The sequence below is a fragment of the Protopterus annectens genome, chromosome 7.part0 (assembly GCF_019279795.1).
Source record: "Protopterus annectens isolate FY-2018-M chromosome 7.part0, PAN1.0, whole genome shotgun sequence".
In the NCBI taxonomy this organism is placed as follows: domain Eukaryota; kingdom Metazoa; phylum Chordata; order Ceratodontiformes; family Protopteridae; genus Protopterus; species Protopterus annectens.
The window spans coordinates 1,518,106,967-1,518,134,310 of record NC_056739.1 but is presented as its reverse complement, the minus strand read 5'-3'; the positions used below and the strand labels follow the sequence as shown (position 1 = coordinate 1,518,134,310).

At 39.5% G+C, this 27,344-nt stretch overlaps 1 protein-coding gene across 1 annotated transcript in view; it reads right to left on the bottom strand.

Annotated features, from left to right (window-relative positions):
* Positions 1-27,344, bottom strand: part of SYN2 (synapsin II) — a 1,726,111-nt gene that overhangs the window by 925,448 nt on the left and 773,319 nt on the right. The window contains exon 4 of the mRNA XM_044078054.1: positions 20,703-20,859. Within this exon, the coding sequence (XP_043933989.1) occupies positions 20,703-20,859 (157 nt within the window). The remainder of the gene's footprint in view (positions 1-20,702; positions 20,860-27,344) is intronic.

Genomic DNA, 27,344 nt, shown 5'->3' with positions numbered 1-27,344 from the left:
CAATAACGCACATTCCGCTATAGAATACAGTGAGTTATCTGCACTCAAAACAAGTTACTCAATGGAGATTCAGCTAGGATAGTTAACATTACATTAATAAGCATTTATGTAGGATACAGTAGCAATAACAAAGCCTAGGGTGAGATGCTGATAATCCAGAAACACCTACCTGAAGGAAAAGGCATTCCTGATACACCATCAACAGCAATAACTATACAATAGAGCGCGCAGATGTTATGGCGCTGTAAGTTAGCTCTAACACATACCTGTTGAGCATGCTACCACTGGGAATCTGTCCACTAGCCGTGTGTGTGTGTGTGTGTGTGTGTGTGTGTGTGTGTGTGTGTGTGTGTGTGTGTGTGTGTGTGTGTGTGTGTGTATGTAGGAAAAGGCAGATTCAAAGACGTTTGAAATAAATAGATGTCAAGTCCAATTTATCACCCTCTTTGCTGCTCATTGTTAAACACTTGCTCTTGCAGAATGTTTTGTTACTGTTCCTTACATGGGTACAAGCTGTGTACTGCAAGCCATTGTTTTCTGCTTTCTCAATAAGCAATAGCTGCTGGGTGTTTCTTCAGGTAATCTCAGTAGATTCAGATCTGATCCCTAGAATTCACATCATCCCTACACTGCATTGCACTAAACACAGCACTCAGTCTAGGTTCTGTCATCATGGAGACTAAGTCTTCTCATCTTCATACTGTACAAGTCTAATAGCACTAGGCTTGTTGAGGCAGGGTAGCATCTACTCCACATTTGCTGACAATCTGCTGTTTCCCAACTGATCAAACTCAATTTCTGCAAGTAGTAATTATATGCATAAGCTGGAAGGATGGGGCATAAAATGTAAGCGAAACATTGGAATGGGAGAGTATTAAAACCACAGTCGAGAATATTTTCTGAAAACAATTATTAATCAATAATATTACAAGGCCTACTCACCATTTAAATTGCAGAAGACAGCAAAATATAAATCATAATTCATATTTTACATAGCTTCTGTGAGTCCAGTGTATTGTACATTACTGGTTCTTCATAAATCCAAAATATGGACGTAAGAGTCAATATGTATCCATAGCTCAGTAGTTTTGGGCATAGTCCAATCCTAAGTATAATATGAGGTTTCCATAAAGTTATACTGCCTAAGCAAGAATATTCAGAGGCCCCAGTTACAGCCCTTGTATTTTTCCACATCTTCATGGTGCATTTTTTTTGCCAAAACAAGTGAAGTCCAAAATAAGAGAGCTTGATATACAGACTCTATATCAGGCAATGGTGCCCTGTCAACCATGACATATGATTATGTAGTAAATTCAGACCCCATGTGAGGCCAAAAACTTGTTTGACATTCTCCCAAAGTTATTGTAGCATAAGACATTCTGCAAAAGTTAGTAGCCATTAGCTCAGCCCATCAAATGAGTACCACAACTTATAGCATTATCCCTGCTAAAGCAGCTCTCTGTCACTTACAAAGGAGTAAGAAAATATTCTCAAAGTACTCTTTGAGGCAAAAGAGGACATGCAACAAACTGCCAGTTAAGAGTTGTGGAGCAGTGAACAACTTGGCAAGCATTGGAGGGTTGACACTAAATCCCCTGACACCACTTTAGAGACCTACATCCAAAAGAGAACAGCCAAAGGCCATTCTTAAAGTGGTGATGTACAGTACAGAAGTCATTAACATAATCAGTCTGCTTTGCTAAGGAAGGCCTTCAAAAACGAAACAAAGGAGGTCTGCGAAAAATTAACCACAGACTGCACTTTAGTATTAGAGGTCCAAATCTGTTTCAGGTCAGCCACCACTCCTTTGTAGAACAGGCATTTTGAGGAATTAACTGGAAAACACCATGCACTTCCAAGGATGAAAGGAGTCGTCCTTTCTACCAAGCAATTGGAACCAGTAACACAATTTCTTGGAATGCCATAGATGAACCCTATGGTTGGCTATACCCTTCCATGCAAATCAGAAGGTTTTCTTTTCTAAAATAGTCAGTGACATCTTGTCCTTTGATCATCCTTTGAAATGCCATTGAACTGCCAATAACACACTCCTGATTTTTTTTATTTATTTATTTGCTTACACAAGGATTTAGAAATCCTCTTACTGGGGGGATTTAAAAGATGCACTACTTAATCACCTTGCAAAAGGCACCTCCCAGATTTAACTGTAAAAAAACTCTTTATTATTATAACCTCAGATATTAGTTCCATAACAAACCATACCATAGACTTGAGCTAGGGAAACACAGCATGTGTAATCAGTCAGCACATGATACCAAAATCAAGATGAGAATTCATAGCACTATGCAAGTTGTTTAGACCTGCCATGTTAGTTGTAACTCTAGGCCTCGGGAGGTAAAAACTAAAACTAAAAATTAGCTTATCACTTATATGAATGAGCTAGCAGGATGTGAAAACATAACTGCAATCAGGGAATACAATGGCTTAAGAACCAAAACAGGTTTAGTCAGTTATTTTTTTGATCTGCTGGCAATAATGTTCCAGACCATGAAACAAGCTGTTCCCCACCTCCCTGTTCAGTTCTAGGCTATACTGCTCCTTCACCTGATCATTTGAGGGCCGGTACTATGATGCTTACATTTTTTCTAAATTTGTGATCCACTGAAATTTGTATGGGGCTAGAGTTGCCAAAGGAGTTAAATCCAGACATAAGGCCTGAGTTTTCCACAGCATGACTTAATAAATAGAAACTCTAAAAAATGTCCCAAACCTCTCTAACTCTCAGAAGCAATCTCTATGGTTCTGACCACATAACACACTTGTGGTTTTAGTAGATGTGACAGAGGCCCAGGGGAATTCAATAAAGCCTACATGGTCATTTTCTACCATTTGCGCATTGTGGCACAAATCGCGCACTATGTAGCAAGGAAATTCAAATTCAGTAAGTGTCGTGTAGAGGTGCGCACCACCATGCAAGCAAGGTAAACACAGTGGCATGCTAATTACAGCATAATCAGATGAAATGCATGCTAATTAACCAATACAACATGCTTTAGCTATTCAGCAAGCTATAAACCATCCATGTAGACTATGTGCCAATTTTTCTGCAGATTTCAAAACTTTTGGAATACAGAAAAGGAAAGGAGTCTACACGGACAGAATGTTAGGGGCTGCTGCTACTTTAATTCATTTGTATATGTTACAGGCTGAAGCCAGTGCTGCTGCTGCTAATGTGCCAAGGCTGAGAAGGAGAAGAGTTTTCAGGCCTCATTTAACTTTTCACAATCTACATGATGTGGAAATTGTGGAGCGCTACAGAGTGGACAGGGACATACTACAGGAACTCTGTATCTTCAGCTTCCTCAACACAGAGACAGAGCCAACTGAGGGGAACCCATTTCATTGGAGGCAAAGGTATGTGTAGCCCTTACAAAATCTTAGCTACAGGCACCTTTCAGAGACCAACAGGGGATATGCTGGGGGTGTCACAGGCATCAACATCCAGGATCCTCCACCAGTTCCTGAATGCTATGCTACAACATGCCAGTGACCGCATATATTTTCTCCATAGTTCTGAGGAGAGGATCAGAAATATGCAGGAGTTCTACTGTATAGCACACTACCCTGAAGTACTGGGTTCCATAGATTGCACACATATAGAAATTAAGGCTCCACCTGGGGAACAGGGTAGGCTCTACATTAACAGAAAGAGCTACCACACTATCAACTGTTAAGCTGTGTGTAATGCCAAGGGAGGAATCTTGAATCCCAACTGTATCAGATGTTTGCTAGGGGGGATATCCCACTGGGGAATTTACTGGGACGTAGGCTATGCACTTGTACCATGGCTGATGACACCCAAAAGAAATGCACACACACCCATGTAAGAATGCCATAATGAGGCATACATTCAAACAAGAAATATCATAGAGCTTGTGGCATATGGGGGACAATCCATGGACATGTATGGAAATATTCACAGTATCTGCCAAGCAACACAACATCATTCTGAGAAAACAGCTTCAGCAAGATCAGCAAGGAGAAGGGGCACACATCCCATCACCAATGCCAAGGTCACCACAGCCAAAGGCAGATGAGGAGTCACAGGGGAACCACCAGCTGTTGTGGGTGTAGACAGACATAGGCATGCTCAGTATGGCCTTGCATTGGCTAAGAGACATTGTGCATAGCAGACTCACTCACTTACCACCTAGGGGCCGAAAACCTTCTTCCTACTCACATACATATAGCAACATTGATGCCAGACAACTCACACAAACTTTACCTCCCCATGTATTGGCTGTGCACTGTTTGCATCAGGTAGAGTCAGTCCTGAATTAAAAGTGCAGCATTTACAAGGTAGGTCCTGAACCTGTGGTGTATTGTTTAATAATATAACTGTGTGGCATGTATTTCATTACTTGGTCTGGTAAGCTAGTAAAAGGTGGGAGATCTGTACAGAACGTACCTTAACATGTTACAGCAGAGACTTTTTTCACTTATATGTGTCCATTACTAAGTAGTAGGCCTCAGGTATCAAAGATTCACACAGTCATGCCTCAAAAGTAATGCTGATGACTGCATGCCCTCAGTTTAGCATTATATATTTGTACTTGAAAATTATTAAACTGAGAAGTTAGAAAGTAATGATATACATTGCAGTTTCTGACTTCACAACCTTCACAAGATCCTTCACTATAAAGTTGGGAAATGTTGATTCTATCAACTGTCTTACTTTCCAAAGCCAATATAAGTTAAAGTAATAATTACCAGTTCAACACCACAAATTCAGATATACTAAGCAATAAGTTAACTATGCACCCTGAGCATCAGACACAAAGCTTTTATATCCCTGAATCCAAAATATAGAAAATAAGAATATGGCACAGCTATCATCACTTTCACAGTGTGTTGGGGGGGGGGACAGGAAGCCTAGGCTGACACTAAAGGTTGGTGAGTGTGCATGAGTAAGAAAGAGAAAAAGGCAGACATGTGGATAAACCAACCAATAGCCAGTGAGACAAATAAGTAACTGTTGTGTGTGTCTGCAGGGGTCCTCCAGGTGAAAGTGGTGTACGAGTGTCTGCATGAAGACAGCCAAACTCTTGGTATGTCAGGCAGGTGTGAGCAGTGCATGGTAGAGGAGGTGGCAGTTCATCTTTGTTGTCCCTGACCACAAGAACTGGCTCTGTCAGGAGTTGCACTGGCATGTCCACGGCCATGGTCAGAAGCAGTGCTGCTACATGAACATGATTGATGTCAGTTGGACAAGCTCCCCTTCATTGGGACACCCAGGACCATGACCCCATGCCCTGCCATGTCTGTCCTATGCCCATGAGGATGCCATTACCCACCCAGCAGATGTTCCATCACAAACACGGTTCATGCCATGATAGATGCCCCTCAGTCCATCACAGGCACCTCTCTTACCAATGTGTTATTCATCCACTCCAGTGAATCGGCAACATGGTGGAGGCAGTCATGCATGTCAGAGTGTGCCACATCCATAACCTGACCATTTGTCTGGAGCATCTATGGGAATGTGCCTATGCCTCCATGATGGCCCTAAACATATGTTGAGTGGCACAGGAAGAGACACCTGCAATAGGCGGAGGAGTGACAGCAGGCACCCTCCAAGCACCCCTATCGATCCTTCTGTGTGGCAACTTGTCCACAGTTTGGCTATAGCCAGACTCAACAGGCACTGAAGCTGCAGTAGCCACACTTCCTTGATCAGTGCCCTCACCCTCCATCTGTTCAATATCTATTGGTTCCCTGGACTGGGTAGGTGCAGGCCTCCTGTCTGTGTCCAATGAAAATGAAAGGGATGGCTGTATGTCAACCTCTGTGCAGATTCAACTTCTGCACCCCCAACTGTACCTCAGTTTGGCCACCATCATCACCAGAGTCTGCTGATACACTGACATCAAGTAGCATGAGGTCCACATTCCCACTGGCATGCTTGTTATCTTGGAAACTATTGCTCTGACATCCAGGGCATGCTGTATTGCACTCTCCTGAGAGATGTATGAATCTCTGATATTGGCCAGGAACTCTTCATTGGAGGTTAGTGGAGGTTTGTTAGCAGGCCATCCCCTGGTAACCATCTGGTCATGGCCAACTGCAGCTGCTCTCCTCCATGCAAATGTGATCATGCCACTGGCACTGTGGTGCACCTGCTTGTATATCCTGCCATGGCCACACATAGTATTGACATCATCTACTATCTGCTGCCACATTTGCATCTTACATGCCATATCTCCCTGTCCCCTTTCCAGCAGAAAAGCACCATGTTGCCTAAAGCCATCCACAATCACCTGTTTTTTGCCATCAGTGAAGGGGGTCTCTGTGGATTGACACACCTGGGTGGCATTCTTGTAGGTATCCTAAAAGACAACAGAAGGATAATACACAGAAGCATCACATAACTACAAAATAACTGTTTCTAGATGAAACAGAAAAGGTAGCCAGTCAGTATTACTCACTAGAGAAACATAAAACAGTCTAGAGATGTAAAATACTAACAAGAGGTAGTATATAAAACAAGGAGAGTAGCAAGAGCAACATATCATGTTTGTGCCATAACAGTAACTCATCTTTGCTCCCCCCAAAAGAATAATCCATCCTTGTTTGTGCCATAACAGTAACTCAGATTTGTTCCCCCACCCACATCAACAGGGAAATTACCTGTTTTTCTAACAAACCACCTTTGAAATTGTAAAAGTGCTATCAAAAGTCTTGTCCCTGAAACATTTGTACATATTTATCACACAGCAGTCCATTTTCATGTATTGGCAATCATGTATACCTCAGAAATGGCTTGACAAACTTGTCCATGCCATCAGTGCACTTTTAACTAATGTATACAAAAAATGTAAAAGCCTTTGCTTCAGATTTTTCTTAAATACATTTCAGCATATGCAGTATGCAGGTGACAAAATGAAAGCATACCTTCTGAAGTTCAGTACTCCTCTGTACAGATATATCTTAAAGAAAAAGTGTGTTTGCAGTCTTCCAAACATATACAGCACTCCTCACCATCCATTTGGCTAACTACATGGTTGCCGGTGAAGATTCCGGGCTGTTATCACAGTGAAGATGCAAATGAGGTGTGAACTCATTAGAAATGTGGAATCCAGAAAAATTGTATTCGTGTAGGAGATGTAAAGATAGTGCAGACACTCCTTCAGTGTTTGTTTTTAATGGATTACAGCTGTGAATTATTAGTGGTTGGGAGAAGGGAAACACAACATTACAGCAGGTTGCCTTACTTCCACTGGGTGTGTCAGTTTAGATCTGCAAAGTGTTAGATGTAAGGTTGAAAATGTAAATAAACTGCACATAAGTCACATGTTGTGTTCGTTAACATCCAACCTGCCCTTCATTTGTTGGAAACTGCATATGATGTAATTTCTACTTAATATCCTCACACATTTTAAGGCCAATGATATAGAATAGCTTACACACTGCATGTCTCAGATTACTTCTCAGATAAATGAAGAATGTCCAACAAACACAGAAATGTAAGGCAGAGCTGTATATTTGCAAGCAATAATCATGACAGGTTGTGTGATCACTAGGTGCACTACATCCAAAACTAATACATGTACAAATACTACTTGTATGGTTTTATATCAGTGTAGATACTGTTGCAGTTGGTTGTGCACATATTGACTAAAGTTCTTTGCTGCAAAGCTGTTTGTGTGGAAAAGAGGGATGAGGTACCCATCCTGTGTTCTGAAAGTGCATTGGAGTGAGAGGTCTAATCCAGACCTATTGTAGAAATATTTCATTTGTACTAACATTTTCTAGTGTGTATGTCATAGATATTTTTTCCACATTTCAACTATTTCTTCTTTTTTCTTTTTTTGAGGGCAGGGGCCACTGTTTGTGTGATGAGCCACTTAGAAAAAAGGAACCAGAGGAAAAAAAATGAATGTCAGGTTTGGCTGTGTTTATCTCATTTTCATGAAGTGCAGCAATGTGCAAATGGGACAACTGGCCAGACAGGCCACAGAAAGTCAAATACAGAAACTGGATGCACTTAATTAATACTAATAGGCATCACACAAACCCGCTAAGTGATGTTGCATGGCAGTTAACAGCAAGACCTTAAAAATGATTAGCAAAACAGGGAATGTCATGTAACTAGTCCTGTGGCTGCAGGTGTAAGTGTAGGGCTGGAGGACAGATGGCCCTGGGTTCTAGTATAGGGTGTGCAACCTTTGTTTTACTGTTGTGACATTGCAGTTCATAGCAACAAACTGCAACACAGCTCAGTGTTCTCAACCTTCTTGTGGCAATAGGTGTAAGTGTAGCACTGCCATACACATGGTGCTGGGTTTGAGTGCAGGCTATTACACACACTTTTATTCTTGTCATACTTCCCATTATAGTCAGTCTCACTTATAACAGATGATATAGTGGAGCTGATATAAATTATATGTTTGAGGACAGAGACACTACTATTGTGTCAGTTATTTATGCATATATCTATATATTATCACATTTATTATCACATGTGTGACTGTCAGTATACTGTGTACTATATTCTTATAGGATCATAGGATCATAGGAAATTACTAGGCTAATGGCCCTAGGACTCTTACAAGCCTAGCCATGTTCTGCCCTTGTTTCTATGATCAGGCCCTATTGCCCTTGTCCAAATAAGATACATGTGTAACCCCTAGGTGAATTTATGGTTATCCATCCAATCATTCAGATTGTGCTTGAAAAGGGCCTAACAGGTGCTCTGATTGACAAGAATTGGGAGTCTATTCCACATGTGTGGTAACCTCTTGGAGACAAATTTGTTCCTCCAGTAGGTTCTATTAATGTCACATGCCAGGTTAAGGTCTTTAGAGCGAGTAACCCATGAGACATTGGACTTACAGATATGCAGCATTTCCAATAAAGTAGAGTCAGAGATTGCCTCTGAGTAGTCTGTATGAAACAGAGTAAAGTGACAGTGATTTCAGCTGATCCACAAAGGACAGATGCTGAATTCCTTGGATTCTCCTTGTGAGGAACTTTTGTGGTCTCTCTAATTGCTGCAGGTGCCTGGAAAGGTGCATACCAAAAGGATCATTGTACTCAATTATTGGCCTGATGATGGAAGAGTACAGGGAGGTTATAACTTCTTTTTTGGAAGGAAATGCCCTTACTTATGAATGGGCAATATAGCATGCCCTTCTTATCACTGTGGAGACACGGTGATGAAAGCTAAGATCTCTCACCACTGAGTGCATGCGTAGGGTGTTTCTATTGATGTGTTAGATAGCAGGAACATCACTCTTATGGAAAGGGATGATAATACTTTTTTTGCATTGAGTTTAAGGCTGTGACTTTGGCACCAGTCATTTGTTTGCCTAAGACCCCCTTGTAGGATGTTGACATTGTTTGGGGATTCTATGAACTCTCCCAGTCTGCAGTCATCAGCAAACTTTGTCAGCCACAGACCTTTAGTTTTTGCTTGTACTTTGGAGAAATAGATTCCAAACAGTAGTGGTCTCAGGACTGATCTCTGTGGAACACCATTGGTTATGGGTCTGCTGTTGGGGGAGGATTCACCTATTTTGACTGTATGGGTTCTACAGAGAGCCAGTTAGTGACCCACCTAACAATATAAGGGTTGATACATAGTTGGATGAGTTTGTCAATAATGCCTGAGTGGGGAATAGTGTCAAAAGCCCTGGCCAAGTCCAGGACGTTTGTATGCACAGTTGTCACCTCATCCAGGCCTCTGGTGACTGTCTCAAAGAAGTCCACCAAGTTTAACAGGCATGATCTCCCTTTTTCAAATCTAAACTGAGTAGGGTCAAGTGTTTGGAGATTACCAATATCTTTGTTGATAAGATCCATGATGATTTGCTCCATGGCCTTGCAGATAAAACTAGTTGAACTAATAGGTCTATAGTTCCTGGGGCCAGTGGAAGCACCACCCCTGTGCAAGGGGATAATGGTGGCCATCTTCCATTCCTTTGGGATGAAGCTGGTGGTGAGACTATGATTGAAAAGAGTACCCAATGGTGTCAGTAATTCTTGTTGGAGCCCATGTAGCATGCAGCCTGGGATGTTATCAGGTCCCATAGATGCTGTGCTTTTGGCCTTAGAGAGGGAATTTACAACCTGCTTTCTAGAGATACAAGGTGGGGGACAGGTGGAAGGAATGTCATGAAGTATGTGTTGTGGGTACAGGAAAGTAAAGTTTTCACAGAACCTGTTGGCTAACAGGCTTTCTGTGTCAACAAGCACAGTGTATGTGGTATCATTAACTACCAGTTCAGCCCAAATCTGAGTCTTACCTTTTAGGCTACTGATGTAACTAAAGAATGCCTTATGGTAGTCCTTAGTTGAGGATGGTAATTTGGATTCATAGTTTGCTTTTGAGGACTGCAAAAGAAGGCTTATTTGCTTGTTTAAGCTGAAGAGGGAATGTTTTCAGTTTAGGGCACACTTCCTCCTAATTTTGGACAATTTCTTCCTCTTATTGTAAAGCCTGTTGATGGCAGTTGTCCACTAGGCAGGTTTGCTCTTCTTGGAAGAGCTTGTTTTGGTTCTATTGGGTACGGCCATGTCAATGCAATTAAATAGGTGTGTGTAAAAAGCATTGGTCTAGGACTCAGCATAGTTGCCAGTTACACCGGGGGGGGGGGGGGGGGTTACAGTGAAGCTATTTATACCATCCCTTAGAAAGATATATTCTGCTTTGGAGAAGTTTTTTAGTTTAGTTGCTGCTAGTCTGGTGTGATAGTTATTTTGAATAAGACTGACTTGTGGTCAGCTCTGACAATAGAAGACCTCACAGTGGAGGTGCTACAGTGGTCCCCCATATTGGTAAGCACCAGATCCAAGATATTGCAGCCCTAGTTGGGGTGCCCACCAGCTGCTCCACGGCATTGGAGTTAATGAACTCGAGGAGACTTTGGGCAAGTGAGTTTGAGCTTGAGTAATTTACCCAGTCAATGGATGGGTAATTAAAATCACCCAGAACCATGGTGTTTGGATGTATCTTGATGAATTCCAGTAGATCTAAATATGCAGAGTGGGTGTCTTGATTCATGGAGGAGGTCCTGTAGCTAGCAATGACTTGAATAGGTGTCCTACCAACAGTAAGTTGCACCTGAAGTGTCTCCAGGGAATCATGCTGTTCAACCAATCCTGCAAGTATATTTCTGCTATCTGGACTGCCATGGCTTTCACATTTGCCTAACACACATACTCAACTGCCTGTGCATTCAATAACCTTGAAATTGCAACTGCAATTATGTAATGCCTCACTGCTTGCCACTGTTGCACTCGGTTTACCATTGAGTAAGCACTGTGCTTGGAGGTGCGCACTGGTAAACTGAGTGCAACATTTTTAAACAGTGTGACACTCCCAGTAAATACGATGGTGGAGAAGCACCATTCTCCATTGGTCTAGATCTGTGGTAGACATGGCATGCATTTGTGGGGAAGGTGTTAGGTTTAGGGCACAGAGATAGGGTGTCCAGGAGTCCAAGATTTTTATTAAACTCCTACTTAAGAACCACAGTGCCAGGCTTCTGCAGGGGGGTTATTCTGCCTCTCAGTATAAGTTGGAAGCTTGGGATAGCTTAGTCTGTGCTGTAACCAGTGCCACCAATACCCCCACACTGCTGAACAATGTAGCAGCACTACAATGACCTCCAGAACCTCGACCATTGGATTGGATAATTTAGGATTGCATACATCTCACACTTGTGTAAGTATCAACTACAGATAGTACTTGTAAGATTAAAAGCTGAGTATAGGCAAGGCACCAGTCTGTTCTGTTCTGTTTTTTCCATAGCTGCATGCAATCATGAGGTAAATGTCCGAACCTATGGGGCTAGATTGGCGAGGATGAGGGAAGAATGTGGTACGTTTGCAGCAGAATAATAGTGTTATTCTAGCATTAAAATTTAAAGATAGCTTTTTTGGTATTTTATAGAGTTGTACTCAAACTCAGCATGCATATCTCAACTGTAAAAGCAAGTATACATACATTAGTCTGTAGGACAAAGCAAGAGTCCAATATTACCTTGTCAAATTGAACATGCATATTTCAGCTGTAAAAGCAAGTATACATACATTAGTCTGTAGGACAAAGCAAGAGTCCAATATTACCTTGTCAAATTGAACATGCATATTTCAGCTGTAAAAGCAAGTATGCATGCATTAGTCTGTAGCACTAATGAAGAGTACAATATTACACTTTAGTCAGATGTGGGTTGAAATACCAAAATTCCCAACTATACAATACTGTTATTTCTGCAATTTATATTTAAATTAACTTAAAACCTCTATACCAGTGATACAATTGCCATGATGTAAAGTGTAATATGTATAATTGGAACATGCATGTGTGCAACATATGCACACGTCAAGGAGTACTTGCTGCAATCTGTACTATAGTGTGCATCTGTTAGGAGCTGGTAGTCTCAAAAGTAAAAGTAATCTCTTAGCATTTGGTAGTCTTAAAAGCAAAAGTGAAGATAACAGAGTCAATTAATTGTATTAATGCATTGTATGTCACATATGAAGGTACTAATCTTATCTCTTTCTTTCTCTCACACCAACCCTTATCTTCTCTCTTTATTTTATTTATTTTTATTTTTATTACATGTTTCATCAAAATGTGTCCATGTGATCCATGTGTACCTCATCACTAAATGCTCCACAGCACAGGAGGGTAGGCCTGTCCTGCAGGATCCACTTGTCCCCTCACCACCGGCCCCAGCACCATTACCCAGAACATCTGGGAGCCAACCTGGCAGCACCACTGCTGCTGCCTCTGCAATACCTGCCTCCTCAGGAGGTCATGCCTTGGAGGCTGGTCCAGTGGTACCCTTTCAGAACAGTGGTGGAGGTGATGATTTTATCATCTGCTCTGAATCATCAAGGCTGGAGCATAGAGTCATGCACCACACCATTGGTGCATACCTTTGTTGTCTGGAGAAACTGCTCTCCTTCATTTTATATAATACCAGGAGGAGGAGACATGGACATTAAGCACTCCAGCCAGAGGCAGAGTGAGGTAACAGTGATGACAATCCAGTGGGTGAGAACTTGATTCGCACTGTCACCCAGCTTGATGACCATGGGTTTGGGATGTCCACACCCTCACCCCAATCATAGTGTCCCCAACTTTTTGTGTCCATCACTGTCCCTGTCTCCCATCTTGTTTGTCTTGTCTGCATGCAATTGCATCCTGACTTACCCAACTTACCTCACCAAGACATTCCTATATCCTTTCCCCAACATTCCTCTCTATCTAAAATAAAATGGGCATGTGTCCCAAACAAAAAAACATTGTCCCATACATCACAGTCCATTTCACACACCTGTCTTCATGACATGCTGGATTCGGTCCAGTTGGCTATACAACATGATTGTGTTGTGGTTACCCTTCTCTCTGGAGGTGACAGTCCAAATTCAATTAATATTTTGCACATATGTTCACTTTACACTGTTAAAGAAATTGATAGCTATGGTTCTTTCCAACCTCCCCCTGCACATTCTTGGCCTGCTTTCCCTTTATTCTTCCCCCTGCTTGGTCCCCGTTTCATCACTGTCCTATCTTCTTCATTTCGTTTCTTTAATGCATTATTGCATGATGGTGTGCATCACGCACAAACGGGCAGCAACTGTAATGTGAAAGTATTTAAAAGTATTAGCTACAGCTGTATTTGAATCCAATACCACCTGGCCCCAAAAAAGAATGCATCACTGAATTAACTGCATTAACACGTGCTGCCAAAGAGTCACTTAGGTAGCCAGTGTATTCAAGAGACTCATACTAACTGTCAGGCTTTAGCAATGTGGCTCGCATTTGTGCAGTGGTTAGCTATGCACAAACCTGTGTATGCTACATGCATATGCAGTTTGGTAACTGTCGCATAACCCCACTGCTCATCATGCTAAGGAAATGTATATGTTATGCTTTATTACTGCTGCTTATTGTCCATTTCCTGTGTATGACATGGAATTACATGTGGAAACATTACAAACTCAGGGCCTTATTTAACAGTATATGTCACATATTTACAATAAATCCATGTGTTTGCACCACCCAAAGCATGCAACCCTGGGGTCTCAGTACGTTTTCCACACATATATCAAATACACTACAAAATGTAATAGCAAATGCTGTGTGTTGAGCAATGCACATCAATCTGGTAACATGCAGAACTACAACTTTTGACCCATATGCCTAAAAGGCCTTATTTGCAAGGCTAGTTCAGGAATCAGTGTGGACCATATCCACGGGGTCATAGGTGACTTTCAACACACTTGGCCATACTTATTTTGGTTTTATAAAGGGTAGATCTTGCTTATTGAGCCTTGTGGACTTCTTGGATATTGACCCCAAAGACCTAGATGAAGGATAACAGGACATATTGCCTATGTTGAGTTATCCAAGGCTTTTGGCACTATCCCTCATTCATGTCTCATAGTGAAGGTCACCCATCTGGGAATTAGGTCATACAGTATTAGATGGATAGCCAACTGTCTCAATGACAGAACACACACTCTCAAAGTTGGGACTGCACCTCAACCACTAGCCCACTCATCAGTGGAGTAATGCACGTATCTGTCCTGGGCCCTCATCTGTTTAGAAAATACTTTCCTGAAGCACAGGCGGAAGTAGATGGCTTGCGGTTTACTAAGATTGCAGATGACTTTTAACTGGACACTCTCAGATAGAGTCCCCCAATGATGGTAAAATATTACATGGAACAATGTTGCGCAAGTGCTCAGAAGAATCTTGATGGCATGTTTCTGCTGCTTGGTTATATCTGCTGGTACACTGCAATACACACCTAAGACCTGCTGTTGGTTATGTTTGATGTGTACCATGTTAAAAAATATGATTTCCTTAAAGTGCTGGAGTCGCACCTGCTCAAAAAATCACCATGTTTCAGCCAGGGACTTGAGCATCTTGTAACTTGCATGGGTTGCAGCTAGCTCTGGAACTCAAATACATGTTTGTCCAATATACGGCAGCCATGCAGACAGAGTGGAGCTGCCATTCCTTACCTGAATAAATTTTGGAGTTTCAGTAAGATTAGTGTGGCAGCCATGGACAGGTTATGGGAGGGGACAGGAATGTAATTTACATTCTTTGGTAGCTATCAGGAGTGAGAATTAGGTTTAGTGGGATTTAGTCTTAGGCTGTAGGGTGTTAGTTTCAAGGAGTGATTAGGGATTTAGGGAGGAGAATTTTTTTTTAGATTATGAAACTTCAGGTTTAGGGAATGGGTGGAGAGTTTTATAGTTAGTCTTAGTGAGCAAGAATTCTGGGTTGGGTTAGGGAATGAGTGGGAGTTGTAGTGTTAGACTTAGGGCTCTAGTAAAACAATGCAGTTGAGCAGGGTCAGGTGGTGGCAAGGGTAGGAAATTAATTAAGATCTGGCTAGTAGGAGTTAAGGTACTTTCCATTTAAAGCATGTGACATTAGTAAAATGCATTGTGAACTAGTATCATGTGAGCCCTTGTAGCAGAGCACACAAAATATGATAAGAATGGAAGTAGCTCCAAATTGCAATCATCATAGTTCTGACTGACAGATCTGTTGTACGATTGGAGGAGTATGGATGGCTGTATTACTATCCAGGGAAGATAGTAGCAGGTGCAATATGCTGCTGCACTGGCAATGGGGCTATGCCTGGTCCACAGTTATGTGCCATGAGAATGGCAACATGGTATAACACTGATGCATATACTAACACACCCAGGCTATGCATTGCAGTGCTTTAACTGAGCATGCTGTGCATCAGATATTACCATAGCCACACAGGCAGGTAAGTGGGTAAGACACAGTTGCCATCAGTGACAAGTAGTGGCAATATTTTCATAGGTGTAAGGGTCCCAGAGATGTATGTGGTAGCCATGCAGGTGAGTAAAAGGTTGGGAGGAATAAAGAATTACATCCTCCTGTGTCAGATGGAGCTCCCTTGCTGTGAATGTTTGCCAGGTGTACTACATAGCCCTAGGTATCTGGACTGGAATTATCATGTGTGAGAGATGATGTAATACATCAGGAACTTATATAGGAACCTTAATTTTGTTCCCATGTGGGCAGCTAAATAGCTGAACGGTGAAACTGACACCAACAACAGCCAGATGTCTAGGTGTTGCACTCAGTTAGCCAACTTTAGATAAGCATAGCATGGAATTATGCAAACTAGATCTGCTTTCCAAATGGGGTATCCATGTGGAAGAACCATGTGAGTCTTAGCCATGACAACGAGGGTTACCATGCTTAAACGTGCTGAATGATGACAAATATGGCACCCGGGACAAAGAACGATCTAGCAGGCATACCTGCATAACCAGTGGTGCCTGATGACTTCAAATCAAAGGGGAGCTGCTGGAGACAGCTGAATAGGTGGGACCAAAGGGAAGGGGTGTGGGCAACTAGAAAGGGGTGGAGCTATGGTACAATGGGTTCAATGCTGGCCATGCTTACTAATTTACATGAAATAAATACTCAGTCACTATGGCGCATATGCATTTCAATACCTAAGACTTACACATTATCTAGTTACTTAAATATTCTCTGCATGGCAACAAAATAAATGCTTTCAATGTCGATAATTTTTTTAACAATATGCTTATTAATGCTTACTTGCATCTTACAATCTCAGACAAGCTCTCCTGATGCTTATTAAAACACTGCTTCTTAAACACAGAGTAACAACAGGCGCTGCAACAACATGCATTTTCTGAATAATAAGAAGCATAAATCAACAGTTTAAAAATATGACAGAAAACCAGAACATTCTGCAAAATCAAGGACAGATGAAAAGCCACTGTACTTGTTTCTACCTTGGATGGGGGGATACTCTGCACACTTATACTACATAACTGCTCCTTGCCTTGCTTGGACATGGGGGGAGCGGTGTACAATAAGTATGTCACAATTTAAAATGTCTCTGGCTGACGGTGATGGCCCTGACACATTTATCATACCTCTCAACCTCAGAGCAAGAAATCTGGAGAAAGCCATAAATAAAAGTGGGACAAAGGTCCAAAAATAGGGACAATTTTTAAATATTGCTCTTACAAACTTAGAAAGTTGATAGAACAGTAGGTTTTGCATTAGTATGAATTTTCTGAGGGGTATGAAATCTGAAACTCAACTATCTGTCATTATTTTCTAACTTCAATCTTTAATGATATTGATACAGGGATCTAGATGGGGGCAGGAAGAGAAATTTCCAACCTGAAAGAGTGAGAACATCCAAGAAATTATTTCATGGAATTGATTCAGTCAAAGTGGGTAGTTCTAAGACTAAAGAACTGTTATTTCCGAGAACCATCTTACTCTACCTCATACTGGAACACCCAACACCACCCTATGCCCTAAAAGACCTGAACTGAAAGGCTCCCTAAGGGAATACTGCTGAATGCTAGATAACCTCCCATTAAAAAATGGGAGATTTCTGTTATGGTGCAAGGGGGAAGGCTCTAAAAACACATGGAGTCACCCAGAAAGAAGCTACTTAACAATAAAAATAAGGAGACTAACTCCTGCAGGTGAGTGCTACACCCTCTTAGAACAAAACATCAGACATTTTGGGATATTTCTCAACTTAATCTCCACTATGTATATAACTCTCTTTTAAACCAAGCATGTGTCCTAGCCCAAGTACCAAATACAGATGATTTAAAAGCATTATAAGGTATGTTAGTCACGTGACAATCATACTTAAAAGTATTAGAAGAAAGTTTAGATGCAGCATTCAAAAAGTTAATTACTTTTTTTCTCCTTTTATAATACCATGCTCTCTATCACTGTCAGTGTCTAGAGAACAATGTCATTCTGATACCTAGCTCACAAATATGGTAAATTAAGAGCACTGGCCCCAGTTCTTTTCTGAGATTGTGAATCACAGATTCATGAATGACAGCACCAGAATCACAACTCTAAAAAATGTTGCAGCAAACCAGTTCAAAACAATAGAAACACACCGACAAATGGAATATAAAACATAAAGTAGTGCAAAAAACATATAGAACATATCACAAAAAATTAAATTTGACTGAATGGTGTCAAAGCCACATATCTCTCAACCTCTTGTCTTCAAAATGCCCAAACATAATCAGAGACACTTTTTTAAAATAGTAGTACTTGACAAGTTGGCTGAATAAGAAAATATGAATTCACATACATTTTCTGAAGTACATTAAGTATATAACTCCAAGTATTGCCATTATTCATTAATTGTAATCCACTACTGTTTTTTCCCAAATTTACCAAAACCAGCAACAGTTGAGAAGGGTCTATATTAGAACACCGAACATTCAAAATGTCAAGCGTTCTAACATTGAACCCTAGCAATCGAAAAAAAAAAACATCGAACATTCGGAACATCTAATTTTTTCCTAGGGAAAATTTGCTGTTCCAAAACACATACACACAACACAGGCACACCAAACAAACAGCAATCCACACACATACACCTAAACTCTAACACCTAACCCTACACTAAACTATACAAACATCACTAACTATCCACTTACCTTAACCCAAACCATAACCCTAAGGTCCGTCACTATCGCACAATCACCTCACACGTGCCCTAACCCTAACTCACCTAACTCGCCCTAACCCACACGTCCACACAATCGCACACTTACCTGACCCGCACCCTAACCCTAACTCACCTAACCCATCCTAACCCACACGTCCACACAATCGCACACTTACCTGAACCCGACCCGTAACTTTCCACCAGAGTGCTGAAAATACCGAAGCAACAGAAATGGATAACCAAATTCTTTCCCTAGGAAAGAATTTGGTTTCCTCTTACTTCGATATTTTCAGCGTTCTCTGAAAACGGGTCGATATTAGAACACCCGACATTTCAAATGTTCGGTGGTCTAATATAGACCCATTGAGAAGCATGGCCAACACACCTTCCTACCTGCCTAACTATTCTATTCTCACTCTGAGTTTGTACCACCTCAGAGACAGAGCAACAATGAAAATTATTTTTTTTTAATCTTACCCTTTGAAGCAGTATCACCTAGAAATAAAAATAATGATTGTATAATCCATTTCATTCTGAAAAAAATGCACTTAGAATCTCAGTACACATCTTGTCAACAAAAGTGAAATGCAAACGAATGTATTTAAAGTCATGTGGATTGAAGAATAGCTACATCTGGCAGCCAACACTGATGCAACTACTGTGACCTCCAGAGAAGGCAGTCTAACCTGTTCCAGCAGCTGAAAGTCATTAGAAGACAAAAGGAAGATACAACAAAAAGTAAGTAATACATTTCACTTGTGTTATGTAGCTCATATTCATCAAGATTAATTTTATAACATAATAAATCTTATTTTTAAACAAGCTGAGATCAAACATAATTAACAGGTTTGTCAGAGGTGTAGCAAAAAAGATTAGACCACCATCATAAACACATTTCTTTTTCACTACGTATATATCAGTATAGATATGTCTTTCTAATACTGTACTTGTTTCATTATCGATTTGATAATGTATTTTTTGTGACATTGCTCTACTTTATTAACTTATATAAGTATCATGTGTTATATATACATTTCAAATTCACATATCTAATGATTTCCATCACATAGTTTATTTTTTCTCAGTTGACCATCACTTGGCCAGATGCACATTTTTCCTTGTTTCCCTGTTACCATTACCCAAGTGCTGGGACCACACCAAAGGTAGGTGAGAAGGGGAAACTGTAGCATCACATGCATTGGTCCTACATGCTGAGAGATTTTTTGGTATGACCTAAATGGGTAGAGCTAATGACATAATGCCCATCACTGATACTGTCTCAATTCTCAATGTTGAAACCATCTTTGGATAACAGGACACTTTCATGGACAATCGTCTCTCTCTTTTTTAATTCCACAACTAACATTAAAAAAACCTTTGATGTATCCAAAATAATTACTAAAGGTATGCCCACAAATCCAAAGAAGTTATCCCCCCCTTTCTACTACTTCCCCAGACAAACCCATGATAGAATATAATTTCCCCTTTATTATTATTACTGTACCTACCCAGACATATAACTCTACCTAGGAAACCCCAATGACTCTTACCAAAAAATCTCTTGCTTATGGTCCTTAGGCTACACAGAGCATTTAAAACCTCTGTCACTATGCTGTGTATTCTAAAACCTGACGCACATTAACCTCAGCATGGCCTATAAGACAACAGAGGACTTATCCTTATAAGTCATACATACATATTCAATAATTGCACTACTACCAATATCCACGCTAAGGATCTAAATGACCAGTTGGGGAGACAGCCATCTCTCCCAAAAAGTAGCTCTTAAATTCTGTTCAAAACAGGTCTTCACAAGTACTTAGAATTTTGTAAATTCACCCCCCAGGGCTGTGCTTAAAGGCCCTTATTGAGAGGGGGAGCAACTAGTGGGATTTGCAGTGTATAGGCTCCAAAGGGACTAGTAGACAGACTGTCTAATATAAACCTATGAGCTATATTTAGGTTCTCTCCTTTATAAGTAAGACAAGCTCAGCTACAAAAAAATGTCATATTTTAAGTAGTTTGTAAAAAAAGAAAAAAGACTTTTAATGGACAATCTTAAAAAAAGACAATAAAGGAGATATCTTTATTTCCTTAAAAGTAAGAGCTAAGTGATCCTTCTTAATACCAGTTATGGGCTTACTGTCCATAGAAAATTTGTATTACATAAATAGTAGCACTTCCATAATTTCTACTTACCACCCATGGCTTGTCACAGAAGTTGTAGATAGATTCTAAGGAGTTGAGACTTGGAATGCCTGCATATTGGAAGCCTATAATGATATTGCGGTAGTTTTCATTCTCTGCCATACTGTAAGGATGTTGTCGAATTAGAACAAAGTCGGGTTTAAATGACCTGCAAGTATAAGACATGTGCATTATGACTCAGCAAAGTAACTAAAATATCAACACAAACAATACGATATCTTCTGTATTAATAAACAATGTCATCATGTCAAAAAAAAACACAAATGAAAGCACTGTACACATGGCAGGTAACTAATGTTTTTGCACTACTGAATTTCAACTTTCAGTTTTGCTCATATTTCTTTTTTTATTTTTTTTTGGCCCCATCATTACATACTGTCCAGATGATCATCTGCTACTTCATTCCAGCCACTCATCCATCCATCCATTCACAACCCCTTTTCCAGTTTTTGCACAAAGGTTCGAGGTGTTTCTTCAGTAGTGACAATCATCTACAGTCAATGCTGATTCCACTGGCAATGTAGCTCCTAACAGTGTGCTCAATATTACTTCCTGGGGCTGGGAATGCCTTGTTCATAGGTTGGTTGGGCAGAGGACATGAAAATAGATAGCAGATATTCTTGCAGCTTCATCTACAGTGTTATGTATGTGGGGGATTTTTTTTGTGATGCTCTAACTGGGTGAAGCTACTGACATCACAAGCATCACCATACAGTTCATTTAGCTCCAGCCATACTGTCTAATGCAGAATTTTAATGGCTATTGGCCTTGTGATTATGACATGCCCCAATCACTGATGAAGTGCCAAATCACAGACAAAAATGACACCTTTCCCTATTGAACACATAAAATAAATTCCTGACTATGACAAACGAAAATTGCAACAGTGACTATGTGGTTGACAAGGCCAACTTTACCAAATGCAAAGCTTTTTACATTGTTGAAAATATCAACCACCCTGAAAAAGAGAATCGCAAAACATGTCTCAAACATAAGGCTTCAGGAACTCCATAATAGACTTATCAAACATGCACAGACATGCATTAATATATATATTTTTTTTATTTCACAAATTTGAAAGAGCTGAAAACAATTCACTGAAGGGTAACACAAACTTACTGCTTGAAGAGAAGATTAGACTGCAAGTATATTGATACTAGACTTAATGGAATTTGCTCCATTAAAACTGTACTTTTACTAAAGAAACTGGACCATAACAATATATGTTAGACAAGCACTTGGACTTGCAATGATAGAAACCTGAATGTAAGTTTTTTTTAATATTATCTTATTTGTTAGCCGATCTTATCTTTTCTCATAAGCTTAAAGTATATATTTTGCCTTATAAGATGTCATGCTTATAGAATTATTTGTTTATTCACCATTCCTATACTTTATTCCTTAATCCCTATTTGTTACCCTTTGTCTGAGTTGTCTGAAATTTTGATCTAAAGAAGCCAGTTGTCGAAAATGTTTGTAATCCGTAGTCATCCGAACAAAACCTCGAGTAAGCTGGAACAATTCAGCACTCACTTTCCTTTTCAATACTATTTATTTTCTGGTTTTGAATGAATACTTTTGAAAATGTGCAAGATGTCTATTCTCTTCTTTTAAAATGTTTTAAAATGTTTACAAATGCTTGTAAAAGTCCTGGGCAAATACATAATAGTGGAACTGACAGAATGACAAAATGCATGCACAATTCTATTTAGCATGTTAGACTTTTTAAGATGTTAATGCTCATTAAAGTTAAAAACTGGACAGTAGTAGATGAGAAAATAATGCAATTCTGCTTGACAAAAAAAACTTTGCTGAAAACACTGCACTACAGGTGAAGCAATCCAAGAAAACATTGAAATTAAGGTGAGACCTTTCAACCAATAATGTTCACGGTAAATTTGATGATTGACTGTCCTTTTTTCCTTGCAACCCCCTGTATACTCCAATCAGACTTCGCTAATTGCTATTAATAAGACTAAGCAACTCAGCCCAGAAGCACACCAATCAGTAAGCCTTAAGGTATACATGTATACTGTGACTTTAAGGTATAAATAAATCTAACAGCCTCCTCTGTACTTTCAATTTGAGGAAGCCTGCTTACATATGGCAAAACTGTTTTCTGTACTTTTACTTTGGGAAATAAAACCTATTGGAAGTTGTTGAAATAAAACTTCTGATGAAACAAGATGAAATGAGCCATTAAGTGTTTTTTAAAGAGAGTCTGATAAAGCTCATAATCATTAAAATAACAGAATTGCACTAAGTACTGTATAGCTGTTTTAACAGTTGGTATTGTTAGTCCTTAAGAATGCTCTGCTACTCCACAGCAACCTAGGGTTGGAAATCTGTCACACTTTTGTGAATTCTGTGAAATTTGGTTGGAAAATATTATCACATGCAGATAAGTCGCTGTCAAATGTGTAATGGGTTATAGTCTTTAGCCCAAGTGATAAGGGAAGACGAAAACTCTTCACAAAATCTCCAAATCTTTTGAAAGAATAGGTTTGTGAAGTGGTATGGAAAGAACAGCTCTAAAGAAAAGCAATGGAGGAGATAGTTGGCAACATAATTAAAAGGAATAAACCATAAATGCCATGGAAACCTTATAGTGTATATCTGTATATTATATTTGACACATAATTAGTTGTATTAGTTAGGCTGGGCAATTACTGGCATGGAGGAAATGGAAGATTTCCTTGGAATATTTACCTTTGAAGATAATGTGTGTGTGTGTGTGTGTGTGTGTGTGTGTGTGGCTATGTACCTGATGACTATGGACCACATAAAGATTTGATTTATCATTACATTTTGATGATTATTTGTACACTTATGTTGTGTAAAGGAAACATGCCTAACATAGCATAATGCTAGACATGTAGACAAAAACTTAAAAATAAATGTTCTCTACTGGGATTTAATAGTATGAATGTCCAAAATATGACCTTATAAGTGAATATAAACTCTTTCTGTGCTTAATTATGTTGATGGATTGCATATTATAGTAATATGATAATAAGATGTGACAATCTGCACTTATAATCCAGTAATTACTTTCATTTGCCATTATTTGACATGTTCTGTTGTTGTAGTTAACCTTTCCACAGGCATTACTACCTAATTAAATATGACCGTGAGACTCAGGATTTGCTAGAGTAGAGAAAAGCATGCTATTCAGTTCTGAAACAAAATGGTGATAAAAACATTATCTGTATTATAGGCAGGTAGCCCATATTCTGTGTCTACTCCGGGTATCAAAGGGAATACTGTCTTTCAATCTAAGTATCCCCTACGTAGTACAGAAGAGATCCAGTCACAAAACATTGACCCTATCATATATTTTGGTTTACTTTCTCGACTAGGTTCCAAGATTAAATCTCATCAAGATGGGACTTGAAGTGTGAAACTGTATAATAGAGACTGTTTCACCTCATGACAAGTTTACCCTTGCAGCATGCCTTGAGTTTTACATCATGTGCTAATGCAGAGAGTGTGCTGATACCCAAGTTCTTCCTACCTATGGGACTTTAATTGGTTAGTTTAAATCATCACTGAGAAGGTGTATTAACCAGTTACTGCTCTTTTTTCATGGGGTGTTCTACTGCTACAATGGCACACACAGCCTTGTTCCCAAACCCCAGTTACCAAAGTGGCAGATGGCTTTCCAACGACTTCAGAAACAGGATGGATCACTACTCCTAAACACCTGCAATATATGAGATACAAGTTGGGCTCTCTGAAAATATCTGCAGTTGGATGAGAATCTAATAAAAAACCAAGGCCATTAATGCAATCTGTTCTTAAAGTAGCAACAACTCCCTATGACATAATAGGTTGAAACTTAAAACTGTAGGAAACGTCAGAGAGTAATATTTACAACAGGATATAAATTGGCTTTTGATATGGAAAGGCTTGATTCTCAGCAAGTGCAGTAGGAAAAAAATGCATATAGAAAACAAAAAAGGAAAACATTTTTGCAACTTGCTGAACAACATGCAAAAACACATTAATATTAGGATTAAAGCAGAAGAACTTTCACTGAAAATAAAAAACAAACATATTTTTCTGCAGGAGTAAACTACAGCAACCACCACCACAATCATGCAGGCATGCAGGGTACTTTGCCTGCTGTTAAGCCTACTGAGCATAATCAACTTGCCTTGATGGAATGACAGTTGCTCACTGCAATTGTAATGGATTATATGGACATTCACATACAAAAACACAAAAATGCACACCCACCCACTCATGCACGAGCGCACACACACACACACACACACACACACACACACACACACACACACACACACACACACACACACACACACACCTATTATCTTTTCCTCCACCAGTAACAGATCCTTCGTTACATAAACTCAAAAGTAATGATAGGAAAATAATATTAATCAAGTAAATATATAATAACTTGATATGAAAGCACATAGTAATTGGAAATTAAACAGTATTATTCAATAACCGGGAGAATGCAGCACAAATTAAATAGCATCATCCCAGAGATCACGCTTAAGTTTTAATTGTATCCTCAAATCCTCCATAAGAGGAAAAAGACAACCAACCATTTTCCAAAGACGAATCGCACTTATGAATTTGAAATGGATGGATAAGTTATATAGCAAGGCAAAGTTGAATGTCAGTCAAATTGTACTTCTGTAATGAGCATTTAGAAACCAGATTTCAAAGGGCAGTGACTGCAACAGTTGAATAGTATGGATTTGTGGGGGACCTCGAAAATGCTTGTTACATATAGTGTAAATTTAATAAAAGTATACTTCAGAAATCATTATCTTACTCAGTTGTTTAAGTTTTCTGAGTGAACCATTTCCCACTAAAGAAGCCATTTAGCTCAGCTGAAAAATAGCCCACTGCTAGCACAAACAGTATAGAAAGGATATGTCACTATCAGCAGGTTAAACATCATGTCACACATTATATTGTTCTACATTATACAGGGAATCCTCAAGGAAGAAATGAAAGGAAAGGTCATGCCACCTTGGTTTTTGCATTTTCATTAAAAAAAACAGCAATTAGTAATAACTGTGCAGAGTCTAAAGTCAAAGTATTCAATCAAAGCCAAGCTTAGGCATAATATCTCATTTGGGCTGCTAATGACCACTGTCCAGATTTTAAACATATTATCTGTATACTGTTGCTGACAAATTAGTTTAGAAAGCTATTATTTGTTGACCTGTTATGTGGCTTGTGTTAAATAGTACCTATATAAATAAGTATGCATGACATAATTCCAAGTATAAGTATAACTCCATGGTATTTGACTTGCTCTAGATGTATAGCGGCTTCTCTAAAGGAAATGCAGGAAAAAGTGGGAAAAACATAATAATACATTCCATCCCTTTAATTGCAGCTGCTACAGTCTCTATTTTAACTATGAAATACTAAGCCATTCATTCCTCTATTTTAATGTTTTGCATTTCTCTGTAAAACCTGAAAATAGAACAGTCATTAAATTTCCAACTATCTTTTTAAATCCTCCATTAAGACAACCCCACTGGGACATTCCTGACAACATAGCCAATATTTTTAGACGTTCATGCTTTCCCTTGACAGACTAATTTCAGTTTAAAGCTCAGTTTCTGTGTTAGCTGTGTATTAAGCAGTTGTTTACATACTCACCCTGCCTTTAATGGAAAGAGACAAGACACTATGTACCCAGTAGTTGACAGTTATTGCAAGAAGTTAGGAAAAAGTGCAATAAAGTATCCCTTTTGCTTCAAACAAAGTCATATTATTTGCCAGTCATACTGCTGAGTGTTAGAAATTAAACACCATCAAAACAGGCAACGATCAGTCTGATTAGAAATACATGCAGTTTAAATTAATTATTTATCCTTTGTTGACCCGACTAATTCCAATAGGCTAGTGTCCTGTTTTCAGTACAGTCCCAAGGCAGTATTTACTCTACTATAAGACATTTAGCCAATGCATCAGGAAACTTCCCCTACTATTTTCAATGGGTGCCATGGGATCCTTTGTACGCACCTAAGCTACCACCAGTCACACAAATGGTATCTTGGTTTAACATCTCACTTGAAGGATGACACACTCATGAGTTTAACGTCCTTGTAATGATACACTGCAGTGTTAAGTAATCCAATTACCTGGAGGAGTAACAGAACCCACAGCCTTCTAGTTTTCCAGCAACAAATGTGAGTGTTCAACCTGTTGCATCACTGACACTAGAGCTTAGTGCTCCTGGTTCACCTGCTGCTACTGGTATATTCTTTCAATACTATGTGAGCTAGCAGTTCAACCTTAACACTTTTAGGTCTGTTTAAAAACTACAGAACTAACTGGCAGTTCAGTTACTAAACAAACCACCTTAAGGAAAATAAAATATATACTTGTGGCAGTGGTCTCACATTTGTATGCTCAATTTTTAGTACAGCCTTGCTGAGACAACAGTTAGTAAAAACAAAAAACAAACAAATAAAAAAAAAAACAGAGAATAAAGTAATTTCATACTCCGATGTAATTTTCAATAGGGTGTGCAGAACTAAATATTCACATTTATTTGTGTACTCTCACTCCTGAGTATAGATACCAACATTAGTGCAATTCTCATCTGCCATTTTCAGTAGAACCAGAGGAACGGACAGA